The 18,804-nt window shown below is 40.4% G+C and overlaps 1 protein-coding gene across 1 annotated transcript in view; it reads right to left on the bottom strand.

The window, feature by feature from the left end:
• The window catches only part of Lrrc9 (leucine rich repeat containing 9), a 117,362-nt gene that overhangs the window by 38,058 nt on the left and 60,500 nt on the right, over positions 1–18,804 (bottom strand). Inside the window, exons 20-27 of the mRNA XM_055595314.1 lie at positions 16,798–16,932; positions 15,356–15,533; positions 13,617–13,837; positions 10,597–10,719; positions 5,264–5,394; positions 3,612–3,720; positions 2,864–3,003; positions 1,030–1,166 (exon numbers count right to left, since the gene is read on the bottom strand). Coding sequence (XP_055451289.1) covers positions 1,030–1,166; positions 2,864–3,003; positions 3,612–3,720; positions 5,264–5,394; positions 10,597–10,719; positions 13,617–13,837; positions 15,356–15,533; positions 16,798–16,932 — 1,174 coding nt within the window. The remainder of the gene's footprint in view (positions 1–1,029; positions 1,167–2,863; positions 3,004–3,611; positions 3,721–5,263; positions 5,395–10,596; positions 10,720–13,616; positions 13,838–15,355; positions 15,534–16,797; positions 16,933–18,804) is intronic.

Here is an 18,804-nt window from a genome sequence, read left to right on the forward strand (position 1 = left end):
ACACACACACACACACACACACACACACACACACACACACACACACAATATACTCTTGTATTTTAAAATTGTAATACAGAAACTGATCTTTCCCTAACCTCTAATGAGCAGCCCTTCCCTAAACAACTTTATCTAGCCTTAGCAACCCATCTTGTTACTCTGTTAATTCAGTTACGGAATAGTCTTGGACTAGTTTTCCTATCCTTTAGATATATGTAATTAGCTACTTAATCTTCCTAGTTCCTACCTTACAGCTGCCTTTTAGACTGATCCCTTCTATTGATAGCACTGTGGACCAGGCCATTGTTACATATCATATATGTATATATACTATGCATTAATATATAATGTAAAACATATTATAACATAATGTATAATTATAGCATTGTGTATAAAATATTATGTACATTAATGTATGTTATAGTATTCACTCTGGATGAAAGAATGCATAAATGTTTTAGAGTCAGACAGACTCGATTACTATAAAACACTAGTGCAAACTTGGGTACGTTATTTATCCATATTGAACCTCAATTATTTCTTCTTCTCTTACAACAGCAGAAAAATGGCTAAGAAAATAAGATAGATAAATATGTAATAGATTTTTCAGTCGTAAAGAAGAACAAGATTATATTCTTTGCAAGAGAATGCATGTAATTGGAGATACATTAAGCAAAACAAGGTACTCTCAGAAAAACAAATTCCATATTTGGAAACGAAACTAAGAGAACAAAGGGGATTGACTAACGAGGGCAGAAAGAGGAGACAAATGAGGCACAAAATGCACTCAACACAAAATACATATTTCTATGATGAAATGTCCTTATATGATAGTACCAGGTACAACGAGTGCCTACAAGCAACTTAAAATATCTGATAATAAGCAGCTAAAATAAAGAAAAACATTTGTGATTATTAAGTTTTTGTTGTCAGTGACCGGTAAAATAAATTTTGATGCTACACTTGTTTGGCAAAGAAAGATGCGGATCGAGTCATCGTACAGGATTTATAAGGAGCATGCCTACTCACCCTGCAGAAAGAGGAACTTTAAGTTTCTTAATCTGTTAAGCTGTAGCTGAAGCAAGTTACAAATTCCATTGTATCCCAAATGAAGAACCTCTAAACTTTGCATTATTGGAGGCAAATTTTCATTGTTTCCTAGATCTCTGAAACACACAGGTAAGTTTGACACCATAAACTTGATTTAAAAGCAACTCTATCATAAAAGGCAGTCTGAAGTGTATTCATTATAAAGTGAAAGTAAGATAAAAATGTATATGAGCTTTTGATATATGATAGTTATGTAGCACTTTAAATAACAACAATAACTTTTATCTCTTAAAAATGCTTTATAAGAAAAGAATAAAGTACAGGAAGCCACAGTGAAAACTGAATCAGCAAGCAAGAGAAAAATGTATTTCATTAGAAGGGAACAAATAGTTACCTTTATTCTAAAAAGACACATGCCTGTATGTATTAAACTGTAACTGATCAACTAAAAAAAAACTAATTGAGCTAGTAAATTAATTCATCAAAGTCACAAAATAAAAATTGCCTGAAAATCCAGAGCCAGTAATTAAAAAAATGTAAAAATAAAATTAAGAAAACAATTCTTACGCTTTTTACAACAGTGAAAAGGAAATAATTTCAAAACACTTTAGAATAAATTCCAAAAAAGAAGCACAATATTTATATCCAGATAGCTACACATAACTGAACGAAGCCAACAGAGTTATCAGTAACTGAAAAATTATTTCATGTTTGTGGATTAGAATTCTGAATATTAAGATGGCAATTGCTTCAAACTGATGAGTAGATTCAATACAATCTCTATGAAAAGCTCATTAGGAGAAAATGAACTGTCTTAAAATTTATAAAGAATTCAAAGGACTCTGAACATCCAAAACAATATTTGAAAAGAAAATAAGCTGGGTAACTTACATTTGTATATTCTATATATTGAAAGAGTACATAGCAGTGCAGTGAAATTAATTACTGGTTCTTGAGATGACACGGTATGTGTTTCACAAAGTAAGCTAAGTGAAAAATGACACAAAATGAAACTAGAAGTAGGACTTGGAGGTAGAAGAGGAGGAGCAGCGGGAGGGGAAGCAGGATATGACGACAGGGGACTGAAGATGAACAAAGACTATCATATACAGGCATGAAATCCTGCAACAAACCCCACCACTTTGTACAGTTAGTAGATGCTAATAAAAAATGAAGACAGTCCTTGCTGTGTAATTCCAATCTTACACAATTCTAAAAAGAGGGAAACTATATTGGAAAAGAAAGCTGATCGGTGGCTTTGCCGAGGGCTGGGACGTGGGGTGAGGGGATTGCAAAGAAAAATGACAGCGGTTCGAGGGGGCAGCTATTTCACACTGTGGTCTTTGTGGTAGTCACAGGACCAAGCACATTTGTTAGAAATCGTTAAGTGTTAAAACTGAAGTTGGTAACTTTGATATAGGCAAATTGTCTCTCAACAGAAATAGTAACAGAGGAATGTTTTTCTTTGAGAAAACTGAAAATATTTTGACTTGGTGACACACACACACACACACACACACACCTGTCTATCCATCTGTCTGTCTGTCAATCTGTCTAGCCATCCATCCATCCTTTCATAAATGTGTAGGAGAGTAGGAGCTGTGTCTTCATCTTCACAAATTCTGTCTTTTCCATTACTGGAAGAGGTAGGGGACAATGACAAAGACATACTTCATCTTTTTATTTGTGAGGTTTATTTTTGACATTTAGCTTGTTAAATAAAATAATTCTTAAAATTAGCCAAACATGTACAGGATGTGTCATTTCTTTGGTTGTTTTTAAGTGTGAAAAATGAAAGAATTTTTTAAAGTACCTGTTTAGTTTAGAGATTCCTTGCTGTCCATAGCCACTTGAAGGGACTTTCTGGTACAGCAGCTGCCTGTTGCTTAAGTGAGTTTGAGGTTTTACCCTCGGCATGATTGATTCAATGTGATTGTAGTTGAGGCATAAGACCTACAGAAAGAACATCTTATTAATCAAATGTCCTGTGACTAATACCTGGGGAGAGAACACAATTAGCAATATCATCTTACTGTGAAAAATAAAATAGTTTATCCCAAAGTGTTTAGATTGAGGTTGGAATATGATTTTTAGTGCTCTCACATGTTGGAAAACCACCAAAAATAAAAGATGCAAGATACTAGGAAGCTGCTCAGCTTTCTCAGTTTGCATTCTTGACTTGTTTAGGCCTGATACAGATGAGAAAATTACTTAGAAAGTTGTTTCTGTGTTTACATGCTTTTAATTGCTGATTGAGTTGAAGCAATGAGACTACTTTGAGAACCACCTCATTCTCAATTTTGTTTCATATCTGCTCACTACAGATTCTGCCTCTCATCCCATCTCCCATTGAAGAGTAAGATGTGCATGTAAGTCAAGGACACGAGATAGAAGGACAAAATTAAAAACATCAGAGGGCAAGACAAAGATTCTCTCTTCTCAGTGAAAAACAAATAAAAATACAATTTAGGGAATAATTTTGCCACCTTAATAAGGAAATACATTTTAGTGTAAAGTGAAGATTAAAACTTGTGCTGAAGTCTGTGAGGGCAGCCACGTGCCTTCACGTTGGGCAGGTAGATGAGGCCGCTGAATGAGGTGAGGTTGTTGTTCTGGAGATTCACACTGCTTATGTTCCTGAAGTGGTCAACGGGAATCAGATCCACAGCCCTGAATCAGAAAGCAAATACAGCTATTATTTCAATGGGACAGGGTGAATTCCTCCACACATGACTCCCGAAGCCATTCAGGAGTCTCACCGAACAGCTTCTCTGCAATGTCTATGCTATGTGTATGTTCTTGTTGCTCTGCTATGAAGGAAATGACATTGAAGTCGATTGTAGTGAAAGTTTTGGCTTCTTTAGAAACTCGGGTATGTTATGTAAAAATGTTTTTGTTTTTGTTTTAATCCCAAATATGGGATTTTAGTTTGGGCTTTAGTTTGTCCACAGCTGATAATTGTCTCTTGTGGGGCCTGGTCTTTGCCAGCTGGTAACGGCCTGCCTTGTGCAGCACAGACAGGGGTGTGGTCTAGGACTCTGAGGGAATATAAATAGAGTTCAGAAAGAGAAGGTGTGGCAGTTTGGAGAGACAAGAGATGGATGGTGTGGCGGCTTGGAGGAAACGAACAGAGAGACACATTTCAGCACAGCGGCTTGGAGGAGACAGCTTGCTGCGTTTGCTGTTGACGGAGATTGGTATAGCCCCAAAATAACCCATAGACCCTAAACAGACAGAAGAAGTAAAGGGGTCTGCGCCCCCCCACTAACCTTTCTGTTGTCTAGGGTTAAAAGGTTGGTGGAAGGGAGGTAGAGGCTTAAATACCCCAAATAAAATAGAATTTAGAGGAGAAGAGGGAAGGGGCTACAGCTGGGACACAAAGTGAATAAATTGTAATAAATTAAAAAAATAAATAAATAAAAAGAAAATGAGCGTACCATTTGGTTGCTTAAAAAACACCCATATCTATTGCCATTAAACAAATAGTGTACAAGTCACTTACCCAATAAACATCTCCAATTTATTTCCATATTGACATACAAGTTCATGAACTCACAACAGACTTGAAACAGTAAGTCATAAGATAATCAGGCCCTAAACTTACATGGACACATGTGAAGTAGGTTGTTTCCAAAGTGACAAGAAATGAAAGGGGTAGAAAGGAAGGAGAGAGCAGTGAGGGCTTTGGACCAGGACTTTTTTGAGTTCTGTGGAAAACTTTCACAGCCTTGGGTTCAATGCTGTGAGCAGCAATTGGGGCCTTCGGGGTCATTGGAGAAGCTCTGGGCATTGACATGCCAGACAAGTCAGGAGCCTGGACATAATATTTCCACATTTACATTCTACCTTGCATCTAAGAATCCCATTAGAATTAATAAGGTACAAAAGTTTTTTTTTTTTTTACTAACTTTGATGTTCATGTATTTAAGACGTAAGTACTTTTGCTATTCCTTAGAAAAACCACAAAACTCTAAGTATAAGTAGTAAACCTAATATGACTAGTTGTAAAAGAAATGGGAGAAGGAAAACCAGGTGGGGGAAAAAAAACCCTTTGGTAACTTTTAAATCACAGTTTCTGATTGTACAAATTATGGCATCATTTCAAGGGGTATCTGAGATAGAGTAGGATAATTATTGGGTATGCTTGGAAAAGAGTCAGAAAACGTGGTAGTTATACATGCAGCTATAACGACAAATACACACTCTAAAGTACCTGATAGATGATGAAGTCCAGTTTAGTTCCTGCATTTGGACAAAGTTTGAGTGTCCCTGTCGCTCGGCAATCATGTCAGAGGTGAGCCTACCACCAAACAGGTCTTTTGCACACTCAATTTCTAGTGAGTCCTATGAGGAAATTTAGAAAATGATGAGCTCTATTACAGATGACCACTCTTCTCGTTACAGATGCAAATAAAATAGACACACTTCTCTTTCTCCTTTCCACTACCCACCCACTTGCACATTGGATAGGTAAAACAAACACAAGACAATACCAGGGCTCTAGGGACTTTGGGGCCTGCGGAACCACACTCCTGATTTGAATTTTTGCCTCATATATGCCAGACTGGGTGCTGGGGAGTCAGAAAACAAAAAGCCTACCATAATCCAATTGTCTCTAGTTAGTGGACGGGCAACAAGGAAGGCTAGCAATACAGCAATGGTTAAACTTTCAGATAATAATCAGTTTATGTAAGCATCAGACAGTATCCTCGGGCCCTACCACCAAGAGCAGAATGGGCTGCTCTGTATTGCCAGCCTACAGCAAGACACTTAGCCTTCCCCTGTCAAAGGAGAGACGGCACTGACATTCCCTCCCGGCACAGTGCTACCCTGAAAAATAACAACCCCAAACCAAACTGACTCTCACCACAAAGCGTTGGTTACTGGAGACCGCATAGCGGGGTTGAGGGGACTGGGCAGTGACTTCTTTCTCTCATAATAAGGGGCCTGTGGAGAATTAATGACGCAGTCCTGTCTCTCACAGCCAGGATGAATCAATGGCGGTCCATGGGGACCGGAAGGAGGAGGCTCTTTTAGCCACACAGAATCGGTATCGTTTTGGAAAGTAAGAACCCTGGCGTTGGCATTAAGAACTAAGCACTCTTCAGGCTAGATCTCTGACTCCTGCCTGACGGCGACATCTCCTCGCTGGTGCATGGTCAGAACACAGTCAAAAGAATGACACACAGTGAGCAACGCTTTGCGGAACAGAGGAGGAGGCTCTGGGAGTAAAGGCAGAGGGCCTTTTCCCTCAGGTGCATTTTGCTCCTGGGACATGATTTCTTGCCTCCTGCGACAAATATTTGCATTTGCTTTGTAAGACATGCTTATCCTTGTTGGAGGCCAGAACACAGCTATAGAACCCAATCTGGTAAAAGCTCATGCTGAGGGCTGTCCTTAGCGAACCTGACTCTGGGTATGGCCTTCCGACTTGCTCTTGTGCTTTCCCAGATATAATCTATAGTGGGTGACAGGCAACTGTGTTTAAATTGGACTGTCTTGAGAGAGTGCTGGGAAAGGGCTGCTCTGTTAATACTTAGTATGTATTTACTGACAGTTATTTACGTGTTTTTCTGATCATGGTTTGTTGTTTTTTTTGTTTTTTTTTTTTTCTTGTCATGTTTTTCTGAACTCAAAATGACCTTCCTTGGGTTATTGCTTTCTTTGTTGCCTTCATGTATAAAAGTACACTGAAACAGAAGTAAGGCTGTCTCTAGCGCTGGACTGCAGCCCACCACTTTCTTTCAAGGCCCCAGATCCCAGGTCCACCAGACACAGATCTAAATAGGTTGGGATAATGCTGACACTGCATGGTCAGGGGAGGGTTACTTGGGGTTGAGGGAGGGCTGCTGAGAGAGGTCACCCCTGCTCTGCAACATACCAAAAATTGTCCAGGGAAAAGTAGAAAAGTCTCTCATCAAGAAAAAAAATAAACAAACAAAAACTCAGTGGGAAAAGACAATCAACAGAGCCTCTGAAATGGCATAGATATGAGTAAATTACTAACAACCACGTCTCACAAAAATGCTTCAGCAATTATGAATGTACCTGAGTCAAATGGAAAGATAAATTACCAGCAAGGAAATAAAACAAACACAAGGAAAGAGATAAAAGATATGAAAAAGAATGAAAACAATTTTAATCCTGAAAAATATTATGGCTAGGCAGTTATCCTAAGGGCAGTGATTTATTGGTCTGTGTTAGATGAAACTGGAGTCTTTTGACCAACATTTACTTATCCTCCCTTCTTACATTTCTAATTCACAAAGACTTCATGTTTGAAATGAGAGTATATACTCTTCATGCAGAACGGTTTTTACATTTCTTACATTTTTCAAAAGTATGTGGAAAAGACGTAATAAATAAAATTTTATGTATAAAATAAAATGAAGTTGCAACTAAATAGACAGCTTTTTAGCACTTCATAGACCATGCCTTCCCTGAGCCAAAGATCTATAAATAAAGACCTGTCTAACTGGAAACAAGTCAAGGGACAGCAAATCATGAAACGACAAGTCAGGCAAAGCCTCTGAGTTCCTTGTGAGCATTAGTGCTTTGAGCTGTGTTATTCTGATCTATTTACATCTCAAAAGGCTCTAGGATGGACTGCCTTTACTCCTCTCTGCTCCCACTTCTCACTGCTTTTCTTTCTTTTCTTTTTTCCACTTTAGGTTTCCTAAGCAAAACATTAAAGCCTTACATAGACTTCCCTGCATTCTTTACTCTCTCTCTCTCTCTCTCTCTCTCTCTCTCTCTCTCTCTCGGCAGCCTCATATATGCATTCAGCTTAACTATCAGCTCTCTTCAAACTATTTCTAAACCTAAAGAGCTGTGGATGAAATTTCCGTATACAAATTTAGTCGCATGATTTCAACCGCCTGCTTGATATTTCTAGTCTGTTAACCTAATGTCTCATATGAGAAACTGAGAGCGGCCATCTCGACTCACAATGGTGCCTTTCTTTTACTCGTATTATTTTATGGAGCCTTTTGTTACAGTAGTCTTGGAGAACAGGGGGTCTTTGTTGAGGCTCATTAAGGGAAAGCTATTTCCTCCTGGTCAAAAGCATGGAACCAATTTCTGCAGATATGCCATTGTTTCCTCCCTTAAGAGTTAGGTCACCTGGACCTGTCAATTACCTTTTCAGGGAATCACCCCTCTGGGAAGGTTTACTCATGCAAAGCTGTGCTAAAATGTTGGGAGGAATAACTGTCCCCTTCATGAGTTAATGCGCTTTTTCTTTAGAAAATACATTGTCAGTGTAGTCACTCATGGATCCACTGGAAAAGCGTGACTTTCTCTTTTCCCTTTCTATCACGTTCGTTTGCTAACCTAAGCCAAGACATATTTTCTCTAGCACTTTGGGTCTTCTTAATCCTTCTCTGAAGCTACCTCCATGGCTGAACATGTTCCCTCAACTCAAAAGACATGGTTTTCTCTGCCTCCTGAGTGCCAGCATTAGAGGCATAGGCACCTGGCCAGCTTTTTATTTTTAAAGTCACCTCCTTCTGGTTCATTTTCTCATTAATTGGTCCTGGAATATTTTAATAATTTTTTTGCTCTTATTTTCTCTACTGCCATAAATCCTGCTATTAAGATGAAAATTTTTAATACATGGTTCTGAATACATAATTGGCCTTCTGAAAAACATTCAGCTCAGTCCCATTCCCTTTAATCTGCAATCCAATTCTTTAGCTTAGTCTTCATGTCCCATTATTGATTCACAGATTTGTAACACAGCCCCCTGTACGAAGGACTTAGAGCTGCTTACAGAGGACATGTAAGAAATGAATGAAGGTCAAGACTAAGCACAACACACGCTGAGTGGGGGCGGGGCAGTGATGGCACAAGCCTGCGGGCCCAGCACTCAGGAGGCAGGCAGGGGCAGGTAGATCTTTGGGAGTCAGCCAGGTCTACAGCGGGGGTTCTTAGACAGCTGAGGCTGTTACACAGAGAAATACCATCTCAGAAACCAAAACCAAAACCAAAGCAAACAACAACAAGAAAACCCCAACAAGAACAATATACGTTTGAACAGATAAAAACTAGGATCAGGAAAATTAAACTAGGATTAGGGACAGAGAGAATATAATATCCTATAGAGTTTCTATTATTGAATCATAAAATTGGCCCTATGCTTTTGGGATGCTAAAATGAAATGGGAAATACTTATATAATACTCATTGTCACTGAATAGAACAAGACTTTCCCCCCTGCATTTATCTCTAAAAGTATTTTCTCATGACGCCTTTCAAATGAAAGAGAGCACATAAGCAGGATAAGAACTCCAACACATTTAAAGCAGATGTGATATAGTTATATAAGAGTATGCATCAAAAGCCACCCTTAGCGGAAGCCCGTGCCCGAATGAGCCCAACATCCTGGAGAATTTGCATGTATTGGGATAAGGATGTTTTACTCGGTGAGACCCTGAGAAATGTGGCACTGGGGTTAGTAATCTTTTCAAAGTGCCTCAGAGCATTAAACCATCAAGAGCTGTTTTTCAGCTTTCTGGCGTGCACATTTGTCCTAGCGTTGAGCGCTAGATGACACCACGTGAGGAAAGTGCATCTTTCAGACATTTGTCTGGCACTTAGTCTGCTCCATGGAGCTTGGGGGTCCTGCATAAACTTACTTGATACAGAACCTTACTCGATGAGGGTTTTGTGTTCATCCTCGAGTCCTGTGTTCTCCATTGGCTGTTTTAAAGAAATCTTGCAAGTACTACATTTGTGGACTCACATGTGTTTTTCGTAATTGTCAACAGTTGTATTTTCCCGGGAGCTAAGAAAGATTTCTTAAGCTTAATAGGGTGATGGCCCTCTGGTGTGACCGTTTCTCTTCTCCTCATGGAGCTGTGCCTTGTCTGTCACAGTGCTTATTAGAGACTCGACCTGGGCCTTCACACATTAGGAAGTTACTCATCACTAAGCTACACCTCCAACCTCTGCTCTTCACTTAAAAGGGCTTTTTTTTTTTTTTTTTTTTTTTTTTTGAGTGTGTGTTTGTGCTATGGTATGTGCATGTGGAAGTCAGAGGGCAATCTTGGGCACTGGTCCGTCCTTCCCTTATATCTGGTGTTCACTGCTGAGTACACCCGGCTACCTGGCCCATAGGCTTCTGAGAATTCTTTGATCTCTGCCTCCATCTCTGTGTGGGAGCATTGGGGTTACAGTTCTGGACTACCTTGCCTGGCTTTGCCTGAGATCCAGAGATCCCAGGTCAGTGAGTGTGTCATGCTTGGGCCTCGGGCTCCTCACCTGCCGAGACCACTCGTCACCGTGAAGGCCCTGAGTCCACTGTAAGAAAACATAGATTCCGTCTTCCCTCCCCGTCTCCTGTTAGACTATTAAGAATTGGCCTGGTGAGAGGGCTGTGAACTGCAGATCCCAAGAGTGCTCTGGAGAAGGAGGTTTAATGAGTGTGGAGGGGAGGGGGCAGGGCTCAGATTGATAGCTAGATATAAAGCAATACTCAAAGTGCTTATGTGAGTGTGCAAATATGTGCACTGTGGATCACATTTTAGGAGTCATATAAACAACTTACAATTGAGATGCCATCCAAGGCCTTCAGTTCTGTAAGATGAAATATTACAAACAACCGGTAGTTTTCTTGGTTCCAAATAATAATGTTCCCATACATGTCTAGGATGATCAAGTTGCATAAACCCTGCAGAATGAAAATACATTCAATTTACCTATATATGCAAATCATACTCCTGCATGTTCTTTTTCCAAAGGTTAGACAAACTTGAATTTTAATATATGAATTATTTATAATTTCTTAGTGCTTTTAACTATACTTTAAGTACAAGGGTTTCCCTTCAGAGCAGTAAGATATAACTATACACAATATTCTCTGTTATATGATTATTATCCCTTCTAGGATGCTGGCATTAAATGTATTCTCAGGGGCAAAGGTTTAGAGAAAAGGTTTGTACACTTAGAGGTATATTCCTTAACGATGGAGTAATGGCTTGTTAGGTGGTATGTTTGTGTCTACATGACTTAAAGGGGATGGAAAACGATAATATTTGAAAAGAGACAAACCTGAAGTGCTCTATCTTTCTGAAAAGTTAGGACAACCAGTTTTATGGGAGTATTTGCCTCCACGGTAGAGGCATGGCTGGCCCTGAGCAGGTGTGGGGAGGAGCTGTTCAGATGAGGGATCAAGTTTCTCAATACCACAACTGGTTTATTTTCTGCTGACACTGTTCATACCTAGGTTGTCCGTGACCAAAAAGAGTCAGAGAAACCGACAAAATACAATTGATGATTGTGGAAAACTCATCCTGAGAACAGAACTGTTAAAGAATGCCAGGTTGGGAATCTTTAGAACTGTTGAAGAAAGCATTTCTTTTTTTCATAGAAGGAAGGTGTGTGAGTTAGGGTTACTATTGCTGTTAGGAAACACCATGACCCAAAGCAACTTGGGGAGGAAATGGTTAATTGGCTTATATATTCCAAGTCATCCTCTATTGGGGGAAGCCAAGGCAGGAATTCAAACAGGAGGCAGGAACTGATGCAGAGGCCATGGAGGAGTGCTGCTTAGTGGCTTGCTTATCATGGTTTTCTCAGCCTGCTTTCTTATAGCACCCAGGACCACCAACTTCATGGGTGGCCTTCCCTACAACGGGGTAGGCCCGCCTATGTTGATCATTAATTGAGAAAATGTCCTACAGGCTTGCCTACAGCCTGATCATATGGAGTAAATTTCTCAATTCAAGTCCTCTCTCCTCAGATAACTATAGCTTGTGTCAAGTTGACATAAAGCTAGCCAGCATAGAAGATTTGGGTTCTTACATTTGAGCATGAAAATAGGGTGCCTTACTTCCTCAGAGTCAGAATGAAAGCAATCAACAGAACAAAAAGCCAGCGTGGATTCTCAAGACAAAACAGACATGTAGACAAGTGGAATAGAACAGAAGACCCAGATACACCCATGCAGATGGAGCCTTTTATAGTAAAAATATACACCGGGCAGAACAGCTTCTTTAATATTTATTGCTGGCAAGCCTGGATACCCACAAAACCGATCCTCCTCCTCACCCCATAAAAGCATCAACTCAACGGTAGGAGAGAAGTCACAATTGTTAAGAACACTTGTTTTTACAGAGGACCCAGGCTTAATAGCTAGTACCCACAGGGCAGCTCACAGTCATTTCCGATTTCAGTTCCGGGTGATCCAATGTCCCTTTTCTGGCTTCCACTGCCAGCATCAGGCATGCACATAGCGCACATATAAACATGCAGGCAAAACACTCGCACATACAATTGAACAAGCCTAGAACCCCAAACAAAATGACATCAACCCAAAAAGGGTCAAAAGTCTCAGTGTAATACCTAAAACTTAGAAAATGCCAAAGGTAAAGATCGAGGGAATGTTTAGAAATGTCAGCAAAAGTAGTGGTTAGCTAATAGGATTCTAGAAGCCCAGAAAAACCACAGCAAGGACTGACATCCAGGATGCCATGAGTTAAAGCAGGCTTCTTCTCAGCAAAAGGAACATTTGCCAGCATGAAGAGACAGAACGGGAGAAACTCTGGTTTAACAGCAAAAAATGTACACATCTCAAAAACACTAAAAATCAAAGGGCAACTAATCCAGTCAATAAAAGGGTACATAAGTTGAACACACACAGTGAGAAAGTCCAAATGGACAACACACACAGAGATACACACACACTAGGAAAATGCAAATCAAAACTACACTGAGATTCCATTTTATCCCTGGCTAAAATGTTGTCAGCAAGAAAACAAAGACAAGAAAGAATAAACCCAACAGAGCACTGGCAGCGATGTGAGGGAAAAGAAACACTTATGTTTGATTGATAGGGATGTAAATTATCCGAGCCACTATGGAAATTAGTATAGGGGGTCCTTATGAAATAAAACATAAATATATACCCTGCTTCTGAGAGGACAGCCTCCCCAGTGAGGTCAGCTGATCAGGTAGATGACTGAACACCATGCTCACTGCAGCACTAGTTACTACGTAGCCAAGCTACAGAACCTGCTTCCCTGCCCATCAGTGGATGAAAAGATAAAGAAAGTGTGCTGTGTATATATTATGTGGTATTCAGCCATAATAAAGAACAAATACATGCCACTTACAGGGACAACGTTATGTTCAGGGAAAAAAAAAGATAGTCTCAGAAACACGAGTATTGTGTTCTTTTGCACATATGTGGAGTTAGTGGCGAGAAAGGACACGGGGGTAGGAAGGGAATGCCATGGATGAGAAGAGGAAAAGTAAGAGGTGCAGGAGGGAGGGCTGAATATGACCAAGGTTATATGTGCCATGAAAATACCATAATGAAACAAATTACTTGGCACAGTTAATACGTGTAGGTAAAAAGTTACCCCATAAGTGCGTCAGGTTGCTGTCACACTGGTGTCACTTGTATATTCATGTGAAAGTCATGCAAGTGTGTTTTAATAAATTCTGCTGTCTCACTTTCTTTTCTTTATAGTTTCCAACAAACTCTGTGCAGTGAGCATGGCTTCCATAGCACAAAGAAACAGTAACTGCTTTTAAGAGTGGAAAACGGTTAGCCCGGGCGGTCACCTTCAAGCAGTTGATCTCTTGGTTCACAGCTATGTAGTTATTGCTGACGTACAACTCCACCAGAGTGAACGTCTTTTGTAAGGCGCTCAGCGATGTGATCCTGTTGTTCTCAAGGGAGAGGGAGTGGAGGTGAAGCATGTTATCAAAGGTATGCTTTTCCAGGCCAGTGAGGAGGTTGTTGTTCATGCTGAGGCGGCTTAATTTAGTCAATTTGGAGATGCCTAGAAAACCAGCAAAGTCAAGAACAGGCTCAGACGGCAGGTTGGTTTCAAACAGAACAAGCTAGCCACTGCCCTGACGCTGTAGAGTGGTGCAAAGCCACACCACTGTCGGGGATCACTGACAATAACCACCATTCCAGTCATTTCTTCCTTTGTGTTTCAGAAGGACAGAGTCAAAGGTTAAAGGAAGACGCTCTGTAGGTAGCAATTTCTCCTTCCCGGAATAAAAATAGAACAGCCACCAGCTCTCATATTAAGTCACTAAAGATTAGAAATCAGAGTATAACACTCTGGAAATCATGTTATCGACAACCATTTGGCCCAATTCTCACATTACATGCCTAAAGTGGTTTTTAGAATTCAGAGGCTGGCCACTCCCAGCAGAATGGTCACCCTGTCCTGCAGGCAGTGAGTGGGGGAGCATCCAGGTGGGAGAGAACAGTTGAAAAGGAGGGACTTTTGGTTTTTTTTTCCTTTTTAAAGACAGGGTCTCAATATGTGGCTCGGGCCGGTCTCATATTCACAGCTCACAGTCCTCCCGTCTCCGGCACCTGAGTGTTGGGGTTACTGGCATGTGTCGCCATTCACCTGGCTGAAAGATAAGAATTTTGGAGTCATAGTTGCCTTCAAATACATTCCATGGGGCTACAGGTAAATGATATAATGACTCCTCCATTTCCTCATCTGTAAGAGGAGCAAGTGGAAACCTACTTCCAAATAGTAAATAGAACGGTTTTTAGGAAGGGAGACTATGAGACCATTTGCAGCAGGTCTCAGAAGGTTTCTATCCATTTACTTTCATTAAAGGCGTCAAGTGAGGGTCAGGACAGAAGCTGAGGCAGAGCGCAGAGTATTAATTTAGCATATTTCAGAACACAAAGTCTAAATGTTGGGTTTTACCTGTAGATAAGCTCAGACCAAAGTGATCTGAAGAATCTAGAATACCTGGTGTGTGTGTGGGGGGGGTGGATATTACTTTACTCTCTGGCATAAAATCAATGTTTCGATATTAAACTTTAAGCAGTCAAATATGCTCATCTCGCCATGACCGAGACCTTATTAAAAGAGACTAATTGGTTTGGAAGTGGAGCCATAGAAAAATGTATACAAGATTTTCCATTTTAAAATTTCTGGTAAGTATAATTTTCATTTTTGTTAGTCTTCACATTTCTAAAGCTAACCTTAATTCCACATCTTGCAAAAGGAAGTGGACTGGTTGATTTTTTTTTTTTTTCCAGAGTAAGTTTCATCCGTACACTCCTTCAGTGTTACCCGTGTTAATGACCACCTCGCCTCTACATTTCTGCACACTAGGTCTGGTAAGATGAGGCAATTCCCCGCATTGGAAAGGAAGGAGGAGTGGGGGTTGACAGTCAGCTGCCCGGGCTCGTTGTGCTCAGAAGCTCAACGTCAATCCTGTAGGCGGCAGGTATCCCGAGGCAGACCTTCCCTGGACGTATTCCCCTCGGGAAGCTCCGCCCTCGGTGTTACCGAGTCGCGGTGGCTGTGGCACTTTACCTTCTATCTTTGAGATGCAGTTGCCGTCCAATGTCAGCTCCTCCAGGTTGACGCAGGACTCCAAGCCTTCCATCTTGGAGAGGTTATTGTTGCTGAACGATGCCCATTTCAAATTCTCCAATTTTTCTAGATTTGTGATTTCAAAGAGATGTTGTCCATCTAAATTTAAGGCAGTTATCTATACAATAATTTATGTTACATGTTACTTCTGAATCTTGCAAACAAATTCAAAATTACTAGATTTAAAAAGCTAACAAAGCAACCCAAATGTGATAAGGAAACACTAGAATTCCTTCAGGAGCTAATGATACTGAAAAGTTGTAGCTTACAATAAAGCTACGGCTTGACAGGGCTCTAGGAGGGTGTTTACTGTGTTATGGACACAGGGGTGTGGCAGTTGGGTTCTCACTGAAGCTACGGGGACAGCTGCTGGCCAAGAGCTGTCAGTCCCTCAGGGCACACCCCTTCCCGGTTTGGCTCAATGTTAGTGGCGGGTACCAAAGTCTGGCCATCTCAGCCCTACTTGGAACTCATTTAAAGCATCATTTGGATTCCAGGACTTAGCACTACAGAGTCCGGACAGTCTCAGCCTTCCTCATATAATAAAAATGTCACCAGCGTCTCTCCTTTTCAAGGGCATCTTTCCTGTCAGCACTAGAAAGGACTCTGATATGGTCAGGTGACTTTACGCAGCAAGAAGCTGCTGGCGCTGTAACTGGTACCTGCCTCACGACCCCTGGATAATCCCCTCATTTTCTTGCCAAAATTCCTGATCCCTTGCCATCAACATGTTGGCTTGATCTCTGGCTCTGAGCGTTAAGTATCAAAATCTACCCTCCAGTTTATAGCCAACCTTTATTCTAACTCTCCAAGTCCATAATAACCGTAGCTGAAGATGAGCCTCTGAAACATCTACCTATAACTTAGCTGTATCATTTCATCTTTAAAAAAAAAAAGATACGGTACATTTATTACCTTAAAAGCAATAAATTGCCCTATGTATTTTCTCAACTTTATTGAAGCATAATTTGTCTACTTAAAATGGTAAATATTTAAGGTATGTCATTTAATTTGATAGCCATAAAGTTAACGCTGTGATCTCAATTAGATGTGGAATCTAAATAGCCAAACTCACCGAGTCAGAGATGGTTTCTGGGGATGGAGGTGGGAGGGCAGTGAGACGGGGGTCAAAGGGTATAAAGTTCCCACTTTAAAAAAATTGAGTTCTGAGGGGCTAAATTATGATATTATGTCTCCAGTTAAAAAACACTGTATTGTGTAACTGACATTTGCAAAGAAAGCACATCTCAAGTTTTCCTTTTCCAGTTGATTTCTTAAATTTTCTGTTCCTTATCTATCTGTGCCCTCTTCATGGCTCACACCAATGTTGAATGCATAGATCAATTGAAGATGATACAGGTTTTAATAGAATGAGCTGCTACCTTCAGGTGCCAGTTTCCAGTCAGATGAAAATGTGGTCCTAACTTTGAAATCTGTGTCAGGATTTTGGCAGAAGGCCATACAGTAAGCATCCGAGGTCTTTCTTCTTTAGAACTAGAGTGCTGTAAGAGAGTTAACTAATAAAACAAAAACATAGGATGAATAAAAGGAATAGCATATTGATGTTCATTTATTTATAGCTAAGATGTTTCCCAGGCAGAATGAAAACTCAATAAATGGTTTTAAAACATGTTCTTTCCCTTAAAACAGCCTCCAAATCTAGATAAATTTTGATTTTTACTTTTTCTTGTTTCCCACACAAAGCTTCAAGAATTCTCATACTCTAAACATCCATTTAATGCCCCCATGAGACATTTACAATCTAGAACAGTACAATCTATCCCGCAAGCTCCTATGGTCCCATCTCAAGGCTCTGCCCACCCTCCCTTCAGAAAAGATCCCTGTTACATTTTGTCTACTGTCCACTTCTTCTCTCTAGCCCTGTTTGTGTTCATACACAACACATCATTAAGCCTTACTTTCCTTAAACTTTTTGGGAACCAAACTGTATTCCGTTGACTTGCTCCTTTTTAACATTATGGAATTCATCTATGCTTCAACATTTCACTGTTCATTTGTAACCAGTGGGCGTGAAAATTCCCTCTTTATGGACTCCTTCTAGGGTCCTCGAATTTTCTGTGTAGCTTAGGATGACCTTGAATTTCTGGGACTCCTGCTTTCACCCCCCAAGTGCTGGAGATAGAGATGTTCAGGCCATGGTTTGTTTACGTCGAGCTGAGAATTAAACAGGCTCTTTGCATGCTAGGCAAGCACTTGGGCTAAGGGAGCTACAGACAGCTCCAGCCTTGTATAGGCTTCTCTTAACGATTCTGACAACCATGAACCAAGGCTTTTGTTATTAAGAACACTGCCACCGTGGATGCCCTTGTGCTCTTGTTCATGACTCCTGCACATACACAAGGGTTTCTTCAGAGTATGTGAAGTTACGGAAGTGTGTATGGGGGTGGAGGGGAGGGGAACGAAGGGGGAAGTGAAGAGAGGCGAAGAGTCAAATCACTTTTCCAAAGTAATTGTAACAATTGTAATTACTATATCGTATTTTGGCTGAAACTTAAACTTTTTGCCAACTGCTAAGATTAAGGATAATTAGCATATCATTGTGTTTGAACCTTCATTTTTTTGAATGTTAATATGATAAAGCATCGTTTTCTAAAGTAGTTGGTGGCTCTGATATCCTATCCAGCAAAATGCCTTTTCAAACCCCTTCTTCCTTAGTTTCCCCCTCAGTTGGCTATCTTTTTCTGTACATATTCTGGCTATTGAGAGAGACTATATTTTGACATTTGTGTTGTAAATTTCCTTCCCTGGAGTATTACTTACCTTTCTCTTTCTTTCCTTTATAGTGTCCTTTAAGGAAAGTCTGTGTCAATTTTATTGTACACAAGCCCTATCTTTCATATAGTTTTGCTTGTTGTTTCCTTCCTTATGAGTACTTTCTTAATCCATGGACACAAGGATAAATCACATGGGCATTTTCTTCTAAAACATTCTCGGTTTTTGCCTTTTGCGGTGAAGCCTTTTTAAAGATTTATTTATTTTGTGTGCATTGGTGTTCTATCTGCAAACACGTCTGTGTGAGGGTGCCAGAGACCCTGGAACTGGAGTTACAGACATTTGTGAGCTGTCATGTGGATGCTGGAAACTGAGCCTCTGGAAGAGCAGCCTGCGCTCTTAACCACTGAGCCATCTCTCTAGCCCCTTTCAGTGAAGTTTTTTTTTTTTAATTTTTTATTAATTACACTTTATTCATTTTGTATCCCCCCATAAGCTCCTCCCCCTCCTCCCCTGCTGATCCCACCCTCCCTCACCTTTCTGCATGCATGCCACTCCCCAAGTCCACTGATAGGGGAGGTTCTCCTCTTCTTTCTGATCTTAGTCTGTCAGTTCTCATCAAAAGTGGCTGCATTGTCCTCTACTGTGGCCTGGTA

This window comes from Psammomys obesus, unplaced genomic scaffold (assembly GCF_907164565.1).
Source record: "Psammomys obesus unplaced genomic scaffold, mPsaObe1.curated_primary_1811, whole genome shotgun sequence".
NCBI classification, from domain to species: Eukaryota; Metazoa; Chordata; class Mammalia; order Rodentia; family Muridae; genus Psammomys; species Psammomys obesus.